Raw genomic sequence first — 18,487 nt, forward strand, 5'->3', positions numbered from 1 at the left:
GCGTGCGAGCATCACTCAACAGCACCTAGTGGGGGGCGTGCGAGCATCACTCAACAGCACCTAGTGGGGGGCGTGCGAGCATCACTCAACAGCACCTGGTGGGGGGCGTGCGAGCATCACTCAACAGCACCTGGTGGGGGGCGTGCGAGCATCACTCAACAGCACCTAGTGGGGGGCGTGCGAGCATCACTCAACAGCACCTGGTGGGGGGCGTGCGAGCATCACTCAACAGCACCTGGTGGGGGGGCGTGCGAGCATCACTCAACAGCACCTAGTGGGGGGCGTGCGAGCATCACTCAACAGCACCTAGTGGGGGGCGTGCGAGCATCACTCAACAGCACCTGGTGGGGGGCGTGCGAGCATCACTCAACAGCACCTAGTGGGGGGCGTGCGAGCATCACTCAACAGCACCTGGTGGGGGGCGTGCGAGCATCACTCAACAGCACCTGGTGGGGGGCGTGCGAGCATCACTCAACAGCACCTGGTGGGGGGGCGTGCGAGCATCACTCAACAGCACCTAGTGGGGGGCGTGCGAGCATCACTCAACAGCACCTGGTGGGGGGCGTGCGAGCATCAACTCAACAGCACCTGGTGGGGTATACGGGGCGTGCGAGCATCAACTCAACAGCACCTAGTGGGGTATACGGGGCGTTCCAGCATCAACTCAACAGCACCTAGTGGGGTATACGGGGCGTGCGAGCATCAACTCAACAGCACCTGGTGGGGTATACGGGGCGTGCGAGCATCAACTCAACAGCACCTAGTGGGGTATATGGGGCGTGCGAGCATCAACTCAACAGCACCTGGTGGGGTATATGGGGCGTGCGAGCATCAACTCAACAGCACCTGGTGGGGTATACGGGGCGTTCGAGCATCAACTCAACAGCACCTATAGTCAATAACATTTGAATACTAAAGCTACTAATATAGACTGAAGTAATTAAAGCGGGTCATGTTATATGTCAGTATAATCTGATATTAACCTGAGGGCCACATTAACCCATGTTGAGCGGGAACCCCTTTTTGGTGGTTACATACATTATGTTATAATTTAGCTATTGAAAAATAGCAGATCTACAAGCTCATAGCGCGCCACCGAGTGGCGCGCTACGAGCTTGTAGGTCTGCTATTTTTGAAAAATCGTTAAAATGTGCCTCAAATCTTTCAGAAAATTGTCATGATTTAGAAAACTTTTTCTTTTTCTTTCGACGTCAGGCCTGAATGTGTTAAGTGAAGGTGGGGGCCGCATGTGGCCCCCGGGCCGCCAGTTGCCCACGTGTGTAGTGGGGTATATAGGGCGTGCGAGCACCGCTCAACAGCACCTAGTGGAGTGGGGTATATAGGGCGTGCGAGCACCGCTCAACAGCACCTAGTGTAGTGGGGTATGGGGGGCGTGACTGACTCACTCAGTGTCGTCGACAGTGGGCGTGTTGTAGCTCTGGAAGAGCGGCTGCATGAACAGGCCCAGCGTTCCCGTCACACACACCAGGATGAAGATCCACAGGAACAGGCGGTCGATCACCATGGCCACGTACTTCCAGTCCTCTATGATCTGAACACCCAGAGAGAGGTTACATGTAGACGTCAGAATGTTAGGATTCTTCAGAAGCAATCATATTTTAACAACAACGATTTAGTATTGAGCCGCTTAACATCGGCGCGTTGTTCAATCCAGATCAATCTGAGCCGTAATTCAGAGAAAAACAAAGTCAAAGTCAAAGTCGTACAATTTGTCACACATGTTACCGCAGTGAAATTTGTTCTCCGCATTTGACCCATCTCTTGGAGCGGTAAGCCGCAGCCAAGCAGCGGTGAGCTGCAGCCGTGATCTGGAATCATTTGATTAGTTGATTTGACCCCCCCAATCCAATCCACAACTATAAAGATCAGCAGCCCCTAAGCCTGCAGAATGGCTGGGCTATGTTGAAGCCGCCGTCCCTACTGGTGAAAAGTGGTACTGCAGGCCCAGGTTACATTTATGAATGACGTAGAGGTACTGTTACACAAGAACAGCACGAGGGATACTATGATAGGAGCCAACCAATCATATCAACCCTCGAGGGGTACTATGATAGGAGCCAACCAATCATATCAACCCTCGAGGGGTACTATGATAGGAGCCAACCAATCATATCAACCCTCGAGGGGTACTATGATAGGAGCCAACCAATCATATCAACCCTCGAGGGGTACTATGATAGGAGCCAACCAATCATATCAACCCTCGAGGGGTACTATGATAGGAGCCAACCAATCATATCAACCCTCGAGGGGTACTATGATAGGAGCCAACCAATCATATCAACGCTCGAGGGGTACTATGATAGGAGCCAACCAATCATATCAACGCTCGAGGGGTACTATGATAGGAGCCAACCAATCATATCAACCCTCGAGGGGTACTATGATAGGAGCCAACCAATCATATCAACGCTCGAGGGGTACTATGATAGGAGCCAACCAATCATATCAACGCTCGAGGGGTACTATGATAGGAGCCAACCAATCATATCAACCCTCGAGGGGTACTATGATAGGAGCCAACCAATCATATCAACGCTCGAGGGGTACTATGATAGGAGCCAACCAATCATATCAACGCTCGAGGGGTAGGCCTAGTACCCGGAAGACTTCGTCGATTCGCCGTGGCTTCAAAACGCCACTGAGCAACTTCCATTGAAGTGAATAGCGGGGGGCGGGGCTATCGCTCCTCAATCCGTTCTCTAGTTATATTATAGATAAATAGACGATGAGCACATTAGCTATAGCCGATTCTCGCTAACTGTTTTTGGGGGACCCGAAACGGTCTTGTTTTCCAAGTGAAATAGAGTGCCAATATGGTGGCAATAGCCGACAGCGCCTGGGGGTTTTAGTGGCGGTCTATGAGTTATCCCAATCCAAGCCATCCACGAGATATCTCGAGGAAAGCTACCATCTGGGCCATCCACTAGAAACACGAGATTTTAAATATATTAAAACATTTAAAAAGATATTCAGTCACATGAGAGAGACTCGGAGTAGAACCGCTGCTCCTTCGCCTGGAAAGGAGTCAGCTGAGGTGGTTCGGGCATCTGGTTAGGATGCCTCTCGGGCGCCTCCCTAGGGAGGTCCTCGACGCACGTCCCACTGGGAGGAGACCCCGGGGCAGACCAAGGCGCAGTTGGAGGAAACACATCGACTCACTGGCCTTGGAACGTCTCAGAATCCCCCAGGAGGAAGTCACTAATGTTGCTCTGGAGAGGGAAGTCTGGAGCACTCTGGTGGAGCTGTTGCCCCCGCGACCCGACTACGGATAAGCGGTTGAAGATGGATGGATGGATGGATGGATTATTGGTACCTTTTTTTGGCTATCACGAGGTGGGCCTCACGATCCCGCCTATGGTAGCGGCATGGAATTGGTTAAAGTGCTTATTGTGTTCATTATCCAGGGCAGGTAGTATAGTAGGTATTTTTCTATAGTATATTTTCACTAGGTATAGTTAAGCATAGCCTCGGAAACCCAGACGTTTTTTTTTTTCAGGGAGAAAAAAAAAGTCTGGGTCCGAGTCCACTTCAATTCGGCATAGAGTAGCGCAAACATCTCTCACTCTCTGCTGATTTCTGATCGTCTGCACCTTTGTTAAATTGACACACACACGCACACTCCTCTCTCTCTCTGTCGCTCTAAGTAATTAGTCTCATGTCACGCAGCTGCGCATAGTTTCTCCCGGCGGATCCTGCCGGGAGCTGCCTATGCCATAAAAAGCATAGGTGAGTTCCAGGCTAAGTTAAGCAGGCTCCTCACATTGTATTTTTGTTTTGCGTTAGGTTAAAGAGTAGAGTAGACAGACAGGTAGGTTTTTTTAACAGTTAGGTAGTCAGATTCGGGAGGGGTTTTTGTTAGGATAAAGTGTTAGGATATTTTGATTTCTTTCTTTGCTTTAGGTTCCGGCAGCCCTGCTCACGGTACAGCCCTGCTCACGGTACTGCAGCCCTGCTCACGGTACTGCAGCCCTGCTCACGGTACTGCAGCCCTGCTCACGGTACTAGGTTCCTTTAGGTTCCTGCAGCCCTGCTCACGGTACTAGGTTCCTTTAGGTTCCTGCAGCCCTGCTCACGGTACTAGCCCTGCTCACGGTACTGCAGCCCTGCTCACGGTACTGCAGCCCTGCTCACGGTACTACATTACATTACATTACATTACATTACAGTCATTTAGCAGACGCTTTTATCCAAAGCGACTTACAATAAGTGTATTCAACATAGGTAGGGAACAAAAACTACTAATCACCAGAAGTTTTTAGTGCATTTTCTGCAAAAACAAGCAACCAAGAGTATACCTAGCGCTAAGGTAAAAGTGCAATATATCAGCTACCTATTTCCTTAACCAGATGAGACAAAATAGCTAAATCAAATGAGCATGAGCTAAAACAATTAAGTGTATCGACTAAACAAGATCCAATAAACAATACAACAATAGAAAACAAGCGTTCGTACAACTAGTTAACAACAAGTAGGTCAGGCAGAGAGGAAGGGTAGTGTTTCCTGAAGAGGTGGGTTTTCAACCTGCGGCGAAATATGGGCAGTGACTCTGCTGTCCTAACATCAGTGGGGAGTTCATTCCACCACTGTGGGGCCAGAACAGAAAAGAGTCGTGACCGTGTGGATCGGCCAGAAGGACCCTTGAGTGACGAGGCAATCAGTCGCCCCGAGGTGGCAGACCGAAGTGGTCGGGCAGGGGTGTAGGCATCGACCATAGCCCGGAGATAGGAAGGAGCTGTTCCTTTCACTGCCCTATAGGCTAACACCAGGGTTTTGAACTGGATGCGGGCCGCTACGGGGAGCCAGTGTAGAGAACGGAGAAGGATGGTTGTGTGGGAGAACTTGGGGCGGTTGAACACCAGACGAGCCGCAGCTTTCTGAACAAGCTCCAGAGGTCTGATGGCAGATGCCGGAGCACCAGCAAGGAGGGAGTTGCAGTAGTCCAGGCGGGAGATGACGAGAGCCTGGATGAGCACCTGGGCTGCCTTCGTACTAGCACTTCGCTTTAGGTTCCTGCAGCCCTGCTCACGGTACTAGCCCTGCTCACGGTACTAGCCCTGCTCACGGTACTAGCCCTGCTGACGGTACTAGCCCTGCTGACGGTACTAGCCCTGCTGACGGTACTAGCCCTGCTGACGGTACTAGCCCTGCTCACGGTACTAGCACTTTGTAGCACTTCACATTTACTATTGTCTTTCACTTATGCCACTCAAACCATGCTGGAATAAAACTTTTGGCATTAAACACCTTTGCCTTATTTAAAATAACCACCCTCATGACTCAGTGAGTCGTTACAAATGAAATTGTGCATGGACATTGAACATCACTGACAAAGCCGTTTATTAGCATTCTTGCCACAGGCCATGCAGGGAGTCACTAGACACAGTCACGAAGTCTGCGCGTAGAATAATCCTTACTTCGTGATTCAAGTGATTTCGTTCATTTGATCAAACAATTTGGGATGTTAAGAGGCCTGCTATTTTGGCTGTCAAGTAAGACAATGTGAGATGAATTATAAAACGAAAATTGTTGGATAATTCTGGAAGGAATTAGGTTTGCTGAGTCAAACAGCAAGGACATGCATGCGCACACGCACACACGCACTTATAAAACAAAAAATGTTGGATAATATTCTGGAAGGAATTCGGTTTGTCGAGTCTAACAGCACGCACGCGCGCACGCACGCACACGCACACGCCTTGCAGTCGAGACAGTATGCCTATGACTATTTTTACACAATATCTGAATATTACATAAGACTTAATTCTAATTCTGAAAATGTGAATGCAATTATGAGCCTTAGCTTGAGTATTAAGGAATTAGTGGAAGTTAAATAAAGCATTTCAAATCTGCATTTGAAATTTGCTGTGTTTTCTGCACCGAACAATATTTGTTTACAGAAGGAGGATCCTGCATGGTGTTGTTTACAGAAGGAGGATCCTGCATGGTGTTGTTTACAGAAGGAGGATCCTGCATGGTGTTTACAGAAGGAGGATCCTGCATGGTGTTGTTTAGAGAAGGAGGATCCTGCATGGTGTTTACAGAAGGAGGATCCTGCATGGTGTTGTTTACAGAAGGAGGATCCTGCATGGTGTTGTTTACAGAAGGAGGATCCTCCATGGTATTGTTTACAGAAGGAGGATCCTGCATGGTGTTTACAGAAGGAGGATCCTGCATGGTGTTTACAGAAGGAGGATCCTGCATGGTATTGTTTACAGAAGGAGGATCCTGCATGGTGTTGTTTACAGAAGGAGGATCCTGCATGGTGTTTACAGAAGGAGGATCCTGCATGGTGTTGTTTACAGAAGGAGGATCCTGCATGGTATTGTTTACAGAAGGAGGATCCTGCATGGTGTTTACAGAAGGAGGATCCTGCATGGTGTTTACAGAAGGAGGATCCTGCATGGTGGTGTTTACAGAAGGAGGATCCTACATGGTGTTTACAGAAGGAGGATCCTGCATGGTGTTTACAGAAGGAGGATCCTGCATGGTGTTTACAGAAGGAGGATCCTGCATGGTGTTGTTTACAGAAGGAGGATCCTGCATGGTATTGTTTACAGAAGGAGGATCCTGCATGGTGTTGTTTACAGAAGGAGGATCCTGCATGGTGTTTACAGAAGGAGGATCCTGCATGGTGTTTACAGAAGGAGGATCCTGCATGGTGTTGTTTACAGAAGGAGGATCCTGCATGGTATTGTTTACAGAAGGAGGATCCTGCATGGTGTTGTTTACAGAAGGAGGATCCTGCATGGTGTTTACAGAAGGAGGATCCTGCATGGTGTTGTTTACAGAAGGAGGATCCTGCATGGTGTTTACAGAAGGAGGATCCTGCATGGTGTTTACAGAAGGAGGATCCTGCATGGTGGTGTTTACAGAAGGAGGATCCTACATGGTGTTTACAGAAGGAGGATCCTGCATGGTGTTTACAGAAGGAGGATCCTGCATGGTGTTGTTTACAGAAGGAGGATCCTGCATGGTGTTTACAGAAGGAGGATCCTGCATGGTGTTTACAGAAGGAGGATCCTGCATGGTGGTGTTTACAGAAGGAGGATCCTACATGGTGTTTACAGAAGGAGGATCCTGCATGGTGTTTACAGAAGGAGGATCCTGCATGGTGTTGTTTACAGAAGGAGGATACTGCATGGTGTTTACAGAAGGAGGATCCTGCATGGTGTTTACAGAAGGAGGATCCTGCATGGTGTTGTTTACAGAAGGAGGATCCTGCATGGTGTTGTTTACAGAAGGAGGATACTGCATGGTGTTTACAGAAGGAGGATCCTGCATGGTGTTTACAGAAGGAGGATCCTGCATGGTGTTGTTTACAGAAGGAGGATCCTGCATGGTGTTTACAGAAGGAGGATCCTGCATGGTGTTGTTTACAGAAGGAGGATCCTGCATGGTGTTGTTTACAGAAGGAGGATCCTGCATGGTGTTTACAGAAGGAGGATCCTGCATGGTGTTTACAGAAGGAGGATCCTGCATGGTGTTGTTTACAGAAGGAGGATCCTACATGGTGTTTACAGAAGGAGGATCCTGCATGGTGTTGTTTACAGAAGGAGGATACTGCATGGTGTTTACAGAAGGAGGATCCTGCATGGTGTTTACAGAAGGAGGATCCTGCATGGTGTTTTCAGAGGAGAAGAGATGATTGACAGAAAGAGATGAAGGCAGAGACAGAAAGACAGCAGATATGGATCATTTAATAAGTAAGGGATGGACTTCACCATTCTTCCCATCTCTCTCTCTCTCTCTCTCTCTCTCTCTCTCTCTCTCTCTGATAACCTCTTTAAGTAAGGGATGGACTTCACCATTCTTCCCATCTCTCTCTCTCTCTCTCTCTCTCTCTCTGATAACCTCTTTTGTCCTACATTCTTCATTCCCGCTCACAGCTATATCCTTATCTAGCTCCCTCAACTCATTTTATATCGGCCCCACATGGATACTTTCCTTTCCTTTCCTTTCCTTTCCTTTCCTTTCCTTTCCTTCCTTCCTTCCTTCCTTCCTTCCTTCCTTCCTTCCTTCCTTCGATCCATTAACACTAGCACGTCGGAGCGGTCTTTCTGACCGATTTTGAAATTTTGAAGTGGATTTTCTTTGCCCATGAAGTCCTGAGAAAGTTCCCCTTGCATGACTTTTTCTAAATGTTCGTTTTTTTTTTCCATCTGAAACGTTTTGTAAATGTGATTTTAGACATGCTTATACCTACTATTACTGCACTTTTTCGGTCAGATTGACCGTCCTCACCCTTTCTCCCCCCGCAAGCATTTCCTTCTACCTTCCTTCATTTCATCCTGTCTTCCTTCCATAGTTCCATCATTATTCCTTGCACTCTGTCTTTCCTTTCTGGATGGATGGATGGATTATAGATTGAGCGTGTGCACGTGCAAAGCAACATAGCCCCACTAGTTAAAAAATCCACAGCTCATCCATCCCTGCTTCCAGCCAATCCTCCTCACTGTATTTCCAGCATGTCCATTTCCGTCCCTCCTCACTCACCCCTTCGTCGTCGTCTTCCGTCTGCATGTGCTCGGCGATGTATCGCACTCCGTCCACAGCCTCCTCCAGGTCCGCGTCCCACTGCACGGCCACGCGCCTCCGGAAGTCCGGGATCCCCCCGCCCGCGTCGGGAATGTCGCCCACCTTCCCAGTGGTGGGGGAAGAAAAAGTGTCAAATGTTTTACTTTAAGTAAAAGCGTCAATACTGCATTGTAGACCTACTCCGTTACAAGTAAAAGTCCGGAATTCGAAATTTACTTGAGTAAAAATACGAAAGTATTGGTGTCAAAATGTGTTGACACCAAATGTTTTTATTAAAGGGGAAACCACCCATTTTCAACATTTTACTATTTCATTAATATACCTTAGAGCTGTTGTGTGGAAATAATAAAAAGTGTTTCCTAGAACTGTAATTATGGAAAAAATCATTAACATGGTGAAACACATCTTGATGACATCATCAAGATGTGTTTCACCATGTTAATGATATTTTTCAGACCTCTAGTTCTAGGACACACAGAATGGGGGGACTTTTTTATTATTTCCACACAACAGCTCTAAGGTATATTAATGACATAGTAAAATGTTGAAAATGAGTGGAATGCCCCTTTAAGTACCAAAAGTAGAAAGTACTCATAATGCAGAATGTCCGATTTCAAGTTTTCAAATGTCTTTTGAAAGTAGCCGATCTACAAGTTCACAATGATGAGCTATTTTCAAATGGCAAAAATGTATAGGGCTGAAATGGGTAATGCATTTTTTTTAATGATAATCAAAATTCTACAAATTGCTACTAAATCCTGACATTTTCATGTCAAGGACCCCCAAAGATATATGTAATTGGCCACCGACCCCCATTTGAAAACATGTTGTTCCAGGGACCCCCCCAGAACCAGAAGCAAAGATTTGTGTTAAAAACGTTCGCTCTGAAAGAATATACAGTAGAATATACAAGATTTGCACCACATTTTCACGATTTTTCAAAAATAGCAGCTACTACAATATGAGAACAACAATCTGGTACCACCCACTTTCAAAACAAACATGGGCAAATTCACCTTCTACAGCACTGCCACCAAAGTGTGGAATGCCCTGACTCCCTCCCTCAAAAAATGCAAATCCCTGGCATCCTTTAAAACAGGCCTGAAAATCCACCTTTCAGCATGCCAAAGGGAGAGGAAATGATCCCCCCCCCCCCCCCACCCTCACCCCCCTTAGTCTAGTGACTCCCCCCCCCCTCCTTATAAACCCCTTCGTTGTTCCCCAACCTTTTATGATGATTTGATTTTGTTGTTATTTTTTATGTCATGATTATGAATCGAATACCCAGGACCTGAATGGAAACAAGGACTTTTTTCGGTGATCCCATTGTTCGGTGATCCCAGTGTTTGACTATATCCTGTACTGATTACATTTCTGCCAATAAAGTATTCAATCAATCAATCAAACACAGGTGTATCACACAACGACTTCGCACAGGGCCTGAATTGTTTGATTGTACTCTTGTTGCTGTTTATACATTCTGTCTAATAAACTATTCAATCAATCAATCAAACACCACAGCCCACCTTCCAGCCGCACCTGCGGGCCGACTCGTCGTTCACGTAGAAGGAGTCGGCGTCCGTCCGGATGCTGCCCAGTTTGATCTCGGAATACTTCCTTTCTAGGCCGCCGCCGCCGCCCCGGGCGCCGCTGCTGCCCGCGGGGTTCCCGTCGCTGGCGTTGTTGCGGGACGTTCCCGCGTACTTCCGGCGGAGTTTCTCGCGGACGTTGTTGGAGGAGCCCGGGCGCTTCATGAGGAGGAAGGCCGGGAGGCTCACCAGGAAGAGCCGCTTCACCCAGTCGGGCATGCGGTGCGTGGACGGCGAGCGGTGGTGCACGTTGAGCACGCACACGCTGGTCACGATGGAGAAGGTGACGAGCACCATGGTGAACATCAGGTACTTCCCTGGAGAAGACAGGAGAAGGGGAGGGTTAACCCATTTTGACCTGAGATCAGATTCTAAAAATGTCTTCTACATCCTACATCCTGGTCCCTGTAATGGCGCCCAGAATGGCGCCATTACAGGGACCGCTATGCTCCGTGCAATAAGCACTGTTTTGACAAGAAATTCCACCTGGGACGGAGAATTGGAGATAAAAGCGACTGAAAGCGTGCGCGCGTGGGTACACACGCAAATCAAGATGACGCAGTCCAGTGTTATGGTTAATAACAACAGATATCCACCTGAAGCTAATGTGAGTAGCCTTTCGACTAGATCGGATCAAAACATTTATATAACTGAATAAACGTAACTTACATTTATTGGCGCTTGCCGAGACTAATGATTAACGTAGGTTACGTTTTCCGGCGGGGAAAGTATTAAGTAAAATTTTGAGGTATTTGTATATACTTTTGTAATACTTTTACTTCTACTCCACGCTACATTTCAGAGGCAAATATTGTACTTTTACTCCACTACATTTATTTGAAAACTATAGTTACGTTGTAGATTTTGATCACTATAACAAAACATACACTAACCACTTGAGCCCCTATATACAATTCGGCCATTTGAAAATAGCCAATCCACAAGCTCGTAGATCGGCTATTTTCAAACGATTTTTATACATTTGAAAAGTGTAAATGGAACATTCTGAATAATGGGATAGTGGCCCTCTAGTGAGGACCACTATAGAGCGTCGCAGTCCCGCCCCCTACCATGGACCAGGAAATGAATCCCAATGCATTTTTCCCATAGACATTTCCAAAAGTATTTATTTAAAGACGGTTACGCCGCGGACAAAGCCAACTCGAGTCGTGACAACTCATGACAACACAAACAATATTTTGGACCAAACAAATAATTACAAAGAAGAAAAACAACAAAAAAAGTGTTGTAACCTGCCGTTTTTTTCTTCTTTCTAATTATTTGTTCGGACCCAAACATTTTGTTTGAGAATCATTTCCTGGTCCATGGTAAGGGGCGGGACTGCGACGCTCTATAGTGTGTAATATACAGTGGCCCTCTCCATCGTCACAGTTGCCCCACCCCTGGACTAACCTATAAGCGGCACGGCCAGGGACGTGGGCGGCACGATCTTGGATATGAGCAGCAGGAACACGGTGAGCGCCAGCAGCACCGAGATGCTCAGCGTCATCTTCTCGCCGCAGTTGGACGGCAGGTAGAAGACCATCATGGCCAGCGACGTGATGAGCACGCAGGGGATGATGAGGTTGATGGTGTAGAACAGCGGCTTCCGCTTGATGACGAAGTCGTACGTGATGTCCAGGTAGGTGATGTCGTCGGGGTCCTCGTTCTTGCGCGCCGGGAGCAACACGATGTCCCACTCGCCGCTGCGTGGGGGGGGGGGGGGGGGGGGGGTGGGGGGGGGGGGGGGGGGGTGGGGGGGGGGGGGGGGGGGTGTGAAGCAACGGTTATTATGACACTAATCCTGCACCTAACTTATTCATCAGGTGCAGGGTTGAAAAGGGCAAGAAGAAACTAACACTACAACTAATCAAAAACTAAACTAAAACTAAATCAAAACGAAATAAAAACAAACAAACCCGCTCTAAAATCAAACAAAAACTTGAAAAAAAAAACTAACTAAATGGTGCTTTTATATAGCGCCTTCATCCAAGGCGCTTTACATAGATTGTGCATTACATTCACCCATTCACACACACATTCATACACCGATGGGGGAAGAAACCATGCAAGGCACCAACCAGCACATCGGGAGCAATAGGCCTATCTCACAGCCCCCTTTCCACGCCCCCTTCCGGTAGATAGTGGTGTCATTTAACATTAGCATTTACACGTTTTTTTCTCTGGAGAATCTAAGTACATTTCCTAATGTAAAAATGTGACAGACCAATATTATTATGAAGCAAACAAGATGGTAAATCAGCTCAAACAGATAGAACAAACCTTACCTTGAGAAAACAAAAGTTGTAGACTTCTTAAATTACCTCTGTTAACATGTAGTGTCTATGGAGTGACGTCACGTTATCACCACTAACGCGGAAAGGGGGCGTATTAAGGGGGCGGGGAAATTCTGTGAGATAGGCCTATTAGGGGTTCAGTGTCTTGCTAAAGGACACTAACTCTGGGCGAGCCCGGGTTCGAACTGGCAACCTTGCGGTTGCCATCCAGCCACTAGCCACCGCCACGCCACTAAAACGAAACTATAATGAAAAATCTGAACCGTCTGAACTGAGTGATGCTCAACGTTTTGGGCTGCATAGGGACCCCCCGAAAATGCTTTGGCCATGTCTCGCGACCCCCGCCCCTCCCCCCCTCCCCACCCCCAATACAAATTGACCCCTACAATAACATTAATAATAGAGAAAATTCATCATAAATAAATACTGAAACCAGATATAATCATTAAGGAAGCGGTACTACGACTAAGTAAACTCTAAATTTCCATTTTCCAACCATTGAGTTGCCAATTTTGTATTATTATTATGTATTTATTTTTGATAATTTCGGGACCCCCCAAATATTTCGGGGTCCCCCGTATGTGCGTGTGTGTTAGGCTGCGCAACAGTGACACTTGGTGGTGAAAAAACATGCTCAGACATATACATACAGACTAAACTATTCTAACCTGGGCGTGAAGTCGTCGCGACTGGCGTAGTCGCTGGTGAGGCTGAGGTCGAGCTCGGTGTGGTCGTAGGTCCAGGAGCGGAACTTGAGCGTGCAGTTCTGCTGGTCGAAGGGGAAGTTCTGCACCTCGATGGCGCACGCCGACTTGTAGATGGCCGGCGGGAGCCAGAAGATGTGGCCCGTGTTGGAGACCACCGCGTTGCAGTAGAAGGACACCTCGTACACGCCGTCTGCACTGTGTGTGTGTTAGTGCGTGTTAGTGCGTGTGCGTGTGTGCGTGTGTGTGTGTGTAGGGGGGGAGACACATGAATTACATGAACTCAGTGGTTTTCAACCAGTGGTCCTTGAGGGGGATCCAGGTGGTCCCCATGCAGCTAAATGACGGAGAGTTGGTAACCAAATGGACCCTTATAGATCTTTAACTCTTGAGAGTTAAATTATTGTTAAACATCTGGCATTACTTAATTTACAAGAAGTCTTACACAAGCAGAGAATGTATAAGAATTGTTATTTTGTAGGTTTTGGGTCTGAGAGGCTAAATCTCATCAAATGGTTGGTCCGTGTCTCAAATGCAGAATAAATAATGGGTCTCGATATGAAAAAAAGGTTGAAAACCACTGCATTAATACTGTAGGCTACAGCACTGGCTTCCACTGCATTAATACTGTAGGCTACAGCACTGGCTTCCACTGCATTAATAATGTAGGCTACAGCACTGGCTTCCACTGCATTAATAATGTAGGCTACAGCATTAATACTGTAGGCTACAGCACTGGCTTCCACTGCATTAATACTGTAGGCTACAGCACTGGCTTCCACTGCATTAATAATGTAGGCTACAGCATTAATACTGTAGGCTACAGCACTGGCTTCCACTGCATTAATACTGTAGGCTACAGCACTGGCTTCCACTGCATTAATACTGTAGGCTACATCACTGGCTTCCACTGCATTAATACTGTAGGCTACATCACTGGCTTCCACTGCATTAATACTGTAGGCTACAGCACTGGCTTCCACTGCATTAATACTGTAGGCTACAGCACTGGAACCACTGCATTAATACTGTAGGCTACATCACTGGCTTCCACTGCATTAATACTGTAGGCTACAGCACTGGCTTCCACTGCATTAATACTGTAGGCTACAGCACTGGCTTCCACTGCATTAATACTGTAGGATACAGCACTGGCTTCCACTGCATTAATACTGTAGGATACAGCACTGGCTTCCACTGCATTAATACTGTAGGATACAGCACTGGCTTCCACTGCATTAATACTGTAGGCTACAGCACTGGCTTCCACTGCATTAATACTGTAGGCTACAGCACTGGCTTCCACTGCATTAATACTGTAGGCTACAGCACTGGCTTCCACTGCATTAATACTGTAGGCTACAGCACTGGCTTCCACTGCATTAATAATGTAGGCTACAGCACTGGCTTCCACTGCATTAATACTGTAGGCTACAGCACTGGCTTCCACTGCATTAATAATGTAGGCTACAGCACTGGCTTCCACTGCATTAATACTGTAGGCTACAGCACTGGCTTCCACTGCATTAATACTGTAGGCTACAGCACTGGCTTCCACTGCATTAATAATGTAGGATACAGCACTGGCTTCCACTGCATTAATACTGTAGGCTACAGCACTGGCTTCCACTGCATTAATACTGTAGGCTACAGCACTGGCTTCCACTGCATTAATACTGTAGGCTACAGCACTGGCTTCCACTGCATTAATACTGTAGGCTACAGCACTGGCTTCCACTGCATTAATAATGTAGGCTACAGCACTGGCTTCCACTGCATTAATACTGTAGGCTACAGCACTGGCTTCCACTGCATTAATAATGTAGGCTACAGCACTGGCTTCCACTGCATTAATACTGTAGGCTACAGCACTGGCTTCCACTGCATTAATACTGTAGGCTACAGCACTGGCTTCCACTGCATTAATACTGTAGGCTACAGCACTGGCTTCCACTGCATTAATACTGTAGGCTACAGCACTGGCTTCCACTGCATTAATACTGTAGGCTACAGCACTGGCTTCCACTGCATTAATACTGTAGGCTACAGCACTGGCTTCCACTGCATTAATACTGTAGGCTACAGCATTAATACTGTAGGCTACAGCACTGGCTTCCACTGCATTAATACTGTAGGCTACAGCACTGGCTTCCACTGCATTAATACTGTAGGCTACAGCACTGGCTTCCACTGCATTAATACTGTAGGCTACAGCACTGGCTTCCACTGCATTAATACTGTAGGCTACAGCACTGGCTTCCACTGCATTAATACTGTAGGCTACAGCACTGGAACCACTGCATTAATACTGTAGGCTACAGCATTAATACTGTAGGCTACAGCACTGGCTTCCACTGCATTAATACTGTAGGCTACAGCACTGGCTTCCACTGCATTAATACTGTAGGATACAGCACTGGCTTCCACTGCATTAATACTGTAGGATACAGCACTGGCTTCCACTGCATTAATACTGTAGGATACAGCACTGGCTTCCACTGCATTAATACTGTAGGCTACAGCACTGGCTTCCACTGCATTAATACTGTAGGCTACAGCACTGGCTTCCACTGCATTAATACTGTAGGCTACAGCACTGGCTTCCACTGCATTAATAATGTAGGCTACAGCACTGGCTTCCACTGCATTAATACTGTAGGCTACAGCACTGGCTTCCACTGCATTAATAATGTAGGCTACAGCACTGGCTTCCACTGCATTAATACTGTAGGCTACAGCACTGGCTTACACTGAATTAATACTGTAGGCTACAGCACTGGCTTCCACTGCATTAATACTGTAGGCTACAGCACTGGCTTCCACTGCATTAATACTGTAGGCTACAGCACTGGCTTCCACTGCATTAATACTGTAGGCTACAGCACTGGCTTCCACTGCATTAATACTGTAGGCTACAGCACTGGCTTCCACTGCATTAATACTGTAGGCTACAGCATTAATACTGTAGGCTACAGCACTGGCTTCCACTGCATTAATACTGTAGGCTACAGCACTGGCTTCCACTGCATTAATACTGTAGGCTACAGCACTGGCTTCCACTGCATTAATACTGTAGGCTACAGCACTGGCTTCCACTGCATTAATACTGTAGGCTACAGCACTGGCTTCCACTGCATTAATACTGTAGGCTACAGCACTGGCTTCCACTGCATTAATACTGTAGGCTACAGCACTGGCTTCCACTGCATTAATACTGTAGGCTACAGCACTGGAACCACTGCATTAATACTGTAGGCTACAGCATTAATACTGTAGGCTACAGCACTGGCTTCCACTGCATTAATACTGTAGGCTACAGCACTGGCTTCCACTGCATTAATACTGTAGGCTACAGCACTGGCTTCCAAACCACTGCATTAATAATGTAGGCTACAGCACTGGCTTCCAAACCACTGCATTAATAATGTAGGCTACAGCACTGGCTTCCAAACCACTGCATTAATAATGTAGGCTACAGCACTGGCTTCCACTGCATTAATACTGTAGGCTACAGCACTGGCTTCCACTGCATTAATACTGTAGGCTACAGCACTGGCTTCCACTGCATTAATACTGTAGGCTACAGCACTGGCTTCCACTGCATTAATACTGTAGGCTACAGCACTGGCTTCCACTGCATTAATACTGTAGGCTACAGCACTGGCTTCCACTGCATTAATAATGTAGGCTACAGCATTAATACTGTAGGCTACAGCACTGGCTTCAACTGCATTAATAATGTAGGCTACAGCACTGGCTTCCACTGCATTAATACTGTAGGCTACAGCACTGGCTTCCACTGCATTAATACTGTAGGCTACAGCACTGGCTTCCACTGCATTAATACTGTAGGCTACAGCACTGGCTTCCACTGCATTAATACTGTAGGCTACAGCACTGGCTTCCACTGCATTAATACTGTAGGCTACAGCACTGGCTTCCACTGCATTAATAATGTAGGCTACAGCATTAATACTGTAGGCTACAGCACTGGCTTCCACTGCATTAATAATGTAGGCTACAGCACTGGCTTCCACTGCATTAATACTGTAGGCTACAGCACTGGCTTCCACTGCATTAATACTGTAGGCTACAGCACTGGCTTCCACTGCATTAATACTGTAGGCTACAGCACTGGCTTCCACTGCATTAATAATGTAGGCTACAGCATTAATACTGTAGGCTACAGCACTGGCTTCCACTGCATTAATAATTTAGGCTACAGCATTAATACTGTAGGCTACAGCACTGGCTTCCACTGCATTAATAATGTAGGCTACAGCACTGGCTTCCACTGCATTAATAATGTAGGCTACAGCATTAATACTGTAGGCTACAGCACTGGCTTCCACTGCATTAATACTGTAGGCTACAGCATTAATACTGTAGGCTACAGCACTGGCTTCCACTGCATTAATAATGTAGGCTACAGCATTAATACTGTAGGCTACAGCACTGGCTTCCACTGCATTAATAATGTAGGCTACAGCACTGGCTTCCAAACCACTGCATTAATACTGTAGGCTACAGCACTGGCTTCCACTGCATTAATACTGTAGGCTACAGCACTGGCTTCCACTGCATTAATACTGTAGGCTACAGCACTGGCTTCCACTGCATTAATACTGTAGGCTACAGCACTGGCTTCCACTGCATTAATACTGTAGGCTACAGCATTAATACTGTAGGCTACAGCACTGGCTTCCACTGCACTAATAATGTAGGCTACAGCATTAATACTGTAGGCTACAGCACTGGCTTCCACTGCATTAATAATGTAGGCTACAGCACTGGCTTCCACTGCATTAATACTGTAGGCTACAGCACTGGCTTCCACTGCATTAATACTGTAGGCTACAGCACTGGCTTCCACTGCATTAATACTGTAGGCTACAGCACTGGCTTCCACTGCATTAATAATGTAGGCTACAGCATTAATACTGTAGGCTACAGCACTGGCTTCCACTGCATTAATAATGTAGGCTACAGCATTAATACTGTAGGCTACAGCACTGGCTTCCACTGCATTAATAATGTAGGCTACAGCATTAATACTGTAGGCTACAGCACTGGCTTCCACTGCATTAATACTGTAGGCTACAGCACTGGCTTCCACTGCATTAATACTGTAGGCTACAGCATTAATGCTGTAGCACTGGCTTCCAAACCACTGCATTAATACTGTAGGCTACAGCACTGGCTTCCACACAGTGGGTCGGGACCCATTGTGTGGTGCACGCACGCACGCACGCACGCACGCACGCACGCACGCACGCACACACAAATAATATATTGTTTTTCCAGATATTTTTGCAGCTTTCACCTTTATTATTGTTAT

The 18,487-nt window shown here is 46.9% G+C and overlaps 1 protein-coding gene across 5 annotated transcripts in view; it reads right to left on the reverse strand.

Moving 5' to 3' along the window:
• LOC306922202 (neuronal acetylcholine receptor subunit beta-2-like) overlaps positions 1-18,487 on the reverse strand; it is a 35,861-nt gene that overhangs the window by 3,469 nt on the left and 13,905 nt on the right. For 3 of the 5 annotated variants that reach the window (XM_079499604.1, XM_079499603.1, XM_079499600.1), the window contains exons 5-9: positions 13,114-13,347; positions 11,562-11,854; positions 10,086-10,465; positions 8,518-8,661; positions 1,407-1,552 (exon numbers count right to left, since the gene is read on the reverse strand). In XM_079499604.1, coding sequence (XP_079355730.1) covers positions 1,407-1,552; positions 8,518-8,661; positions 10,086-10,465; positions 11,562-11,854; positions 13,114-13,347 — 1,197 coding nt within the window. The remainder of the gene's footprint in view (positions 1-1,406; positions 1,553-8,517; positions 8,662-10,085; positions 10,466-11,561; positions 11,855-13,113; positions 13,348-18,487) is intronic. The other 2 variants (XM_079499601.1, XM_079499602.1) reach the window with 2 other exon arrangements.

The sequence above is a fragment of the Electrona antarctica genome (genome assembly GCF_951216825.1).
Source record: "Electrona antarctica genome assembly, chromosome: 4".
Taxonomy (NCBI): domain Eukaryota; kingdom Metazoa; phylum Chordata; class Actinopteri; order Myctophiformes; family Myctophidae; genus Electrona; species Electrona antarctica.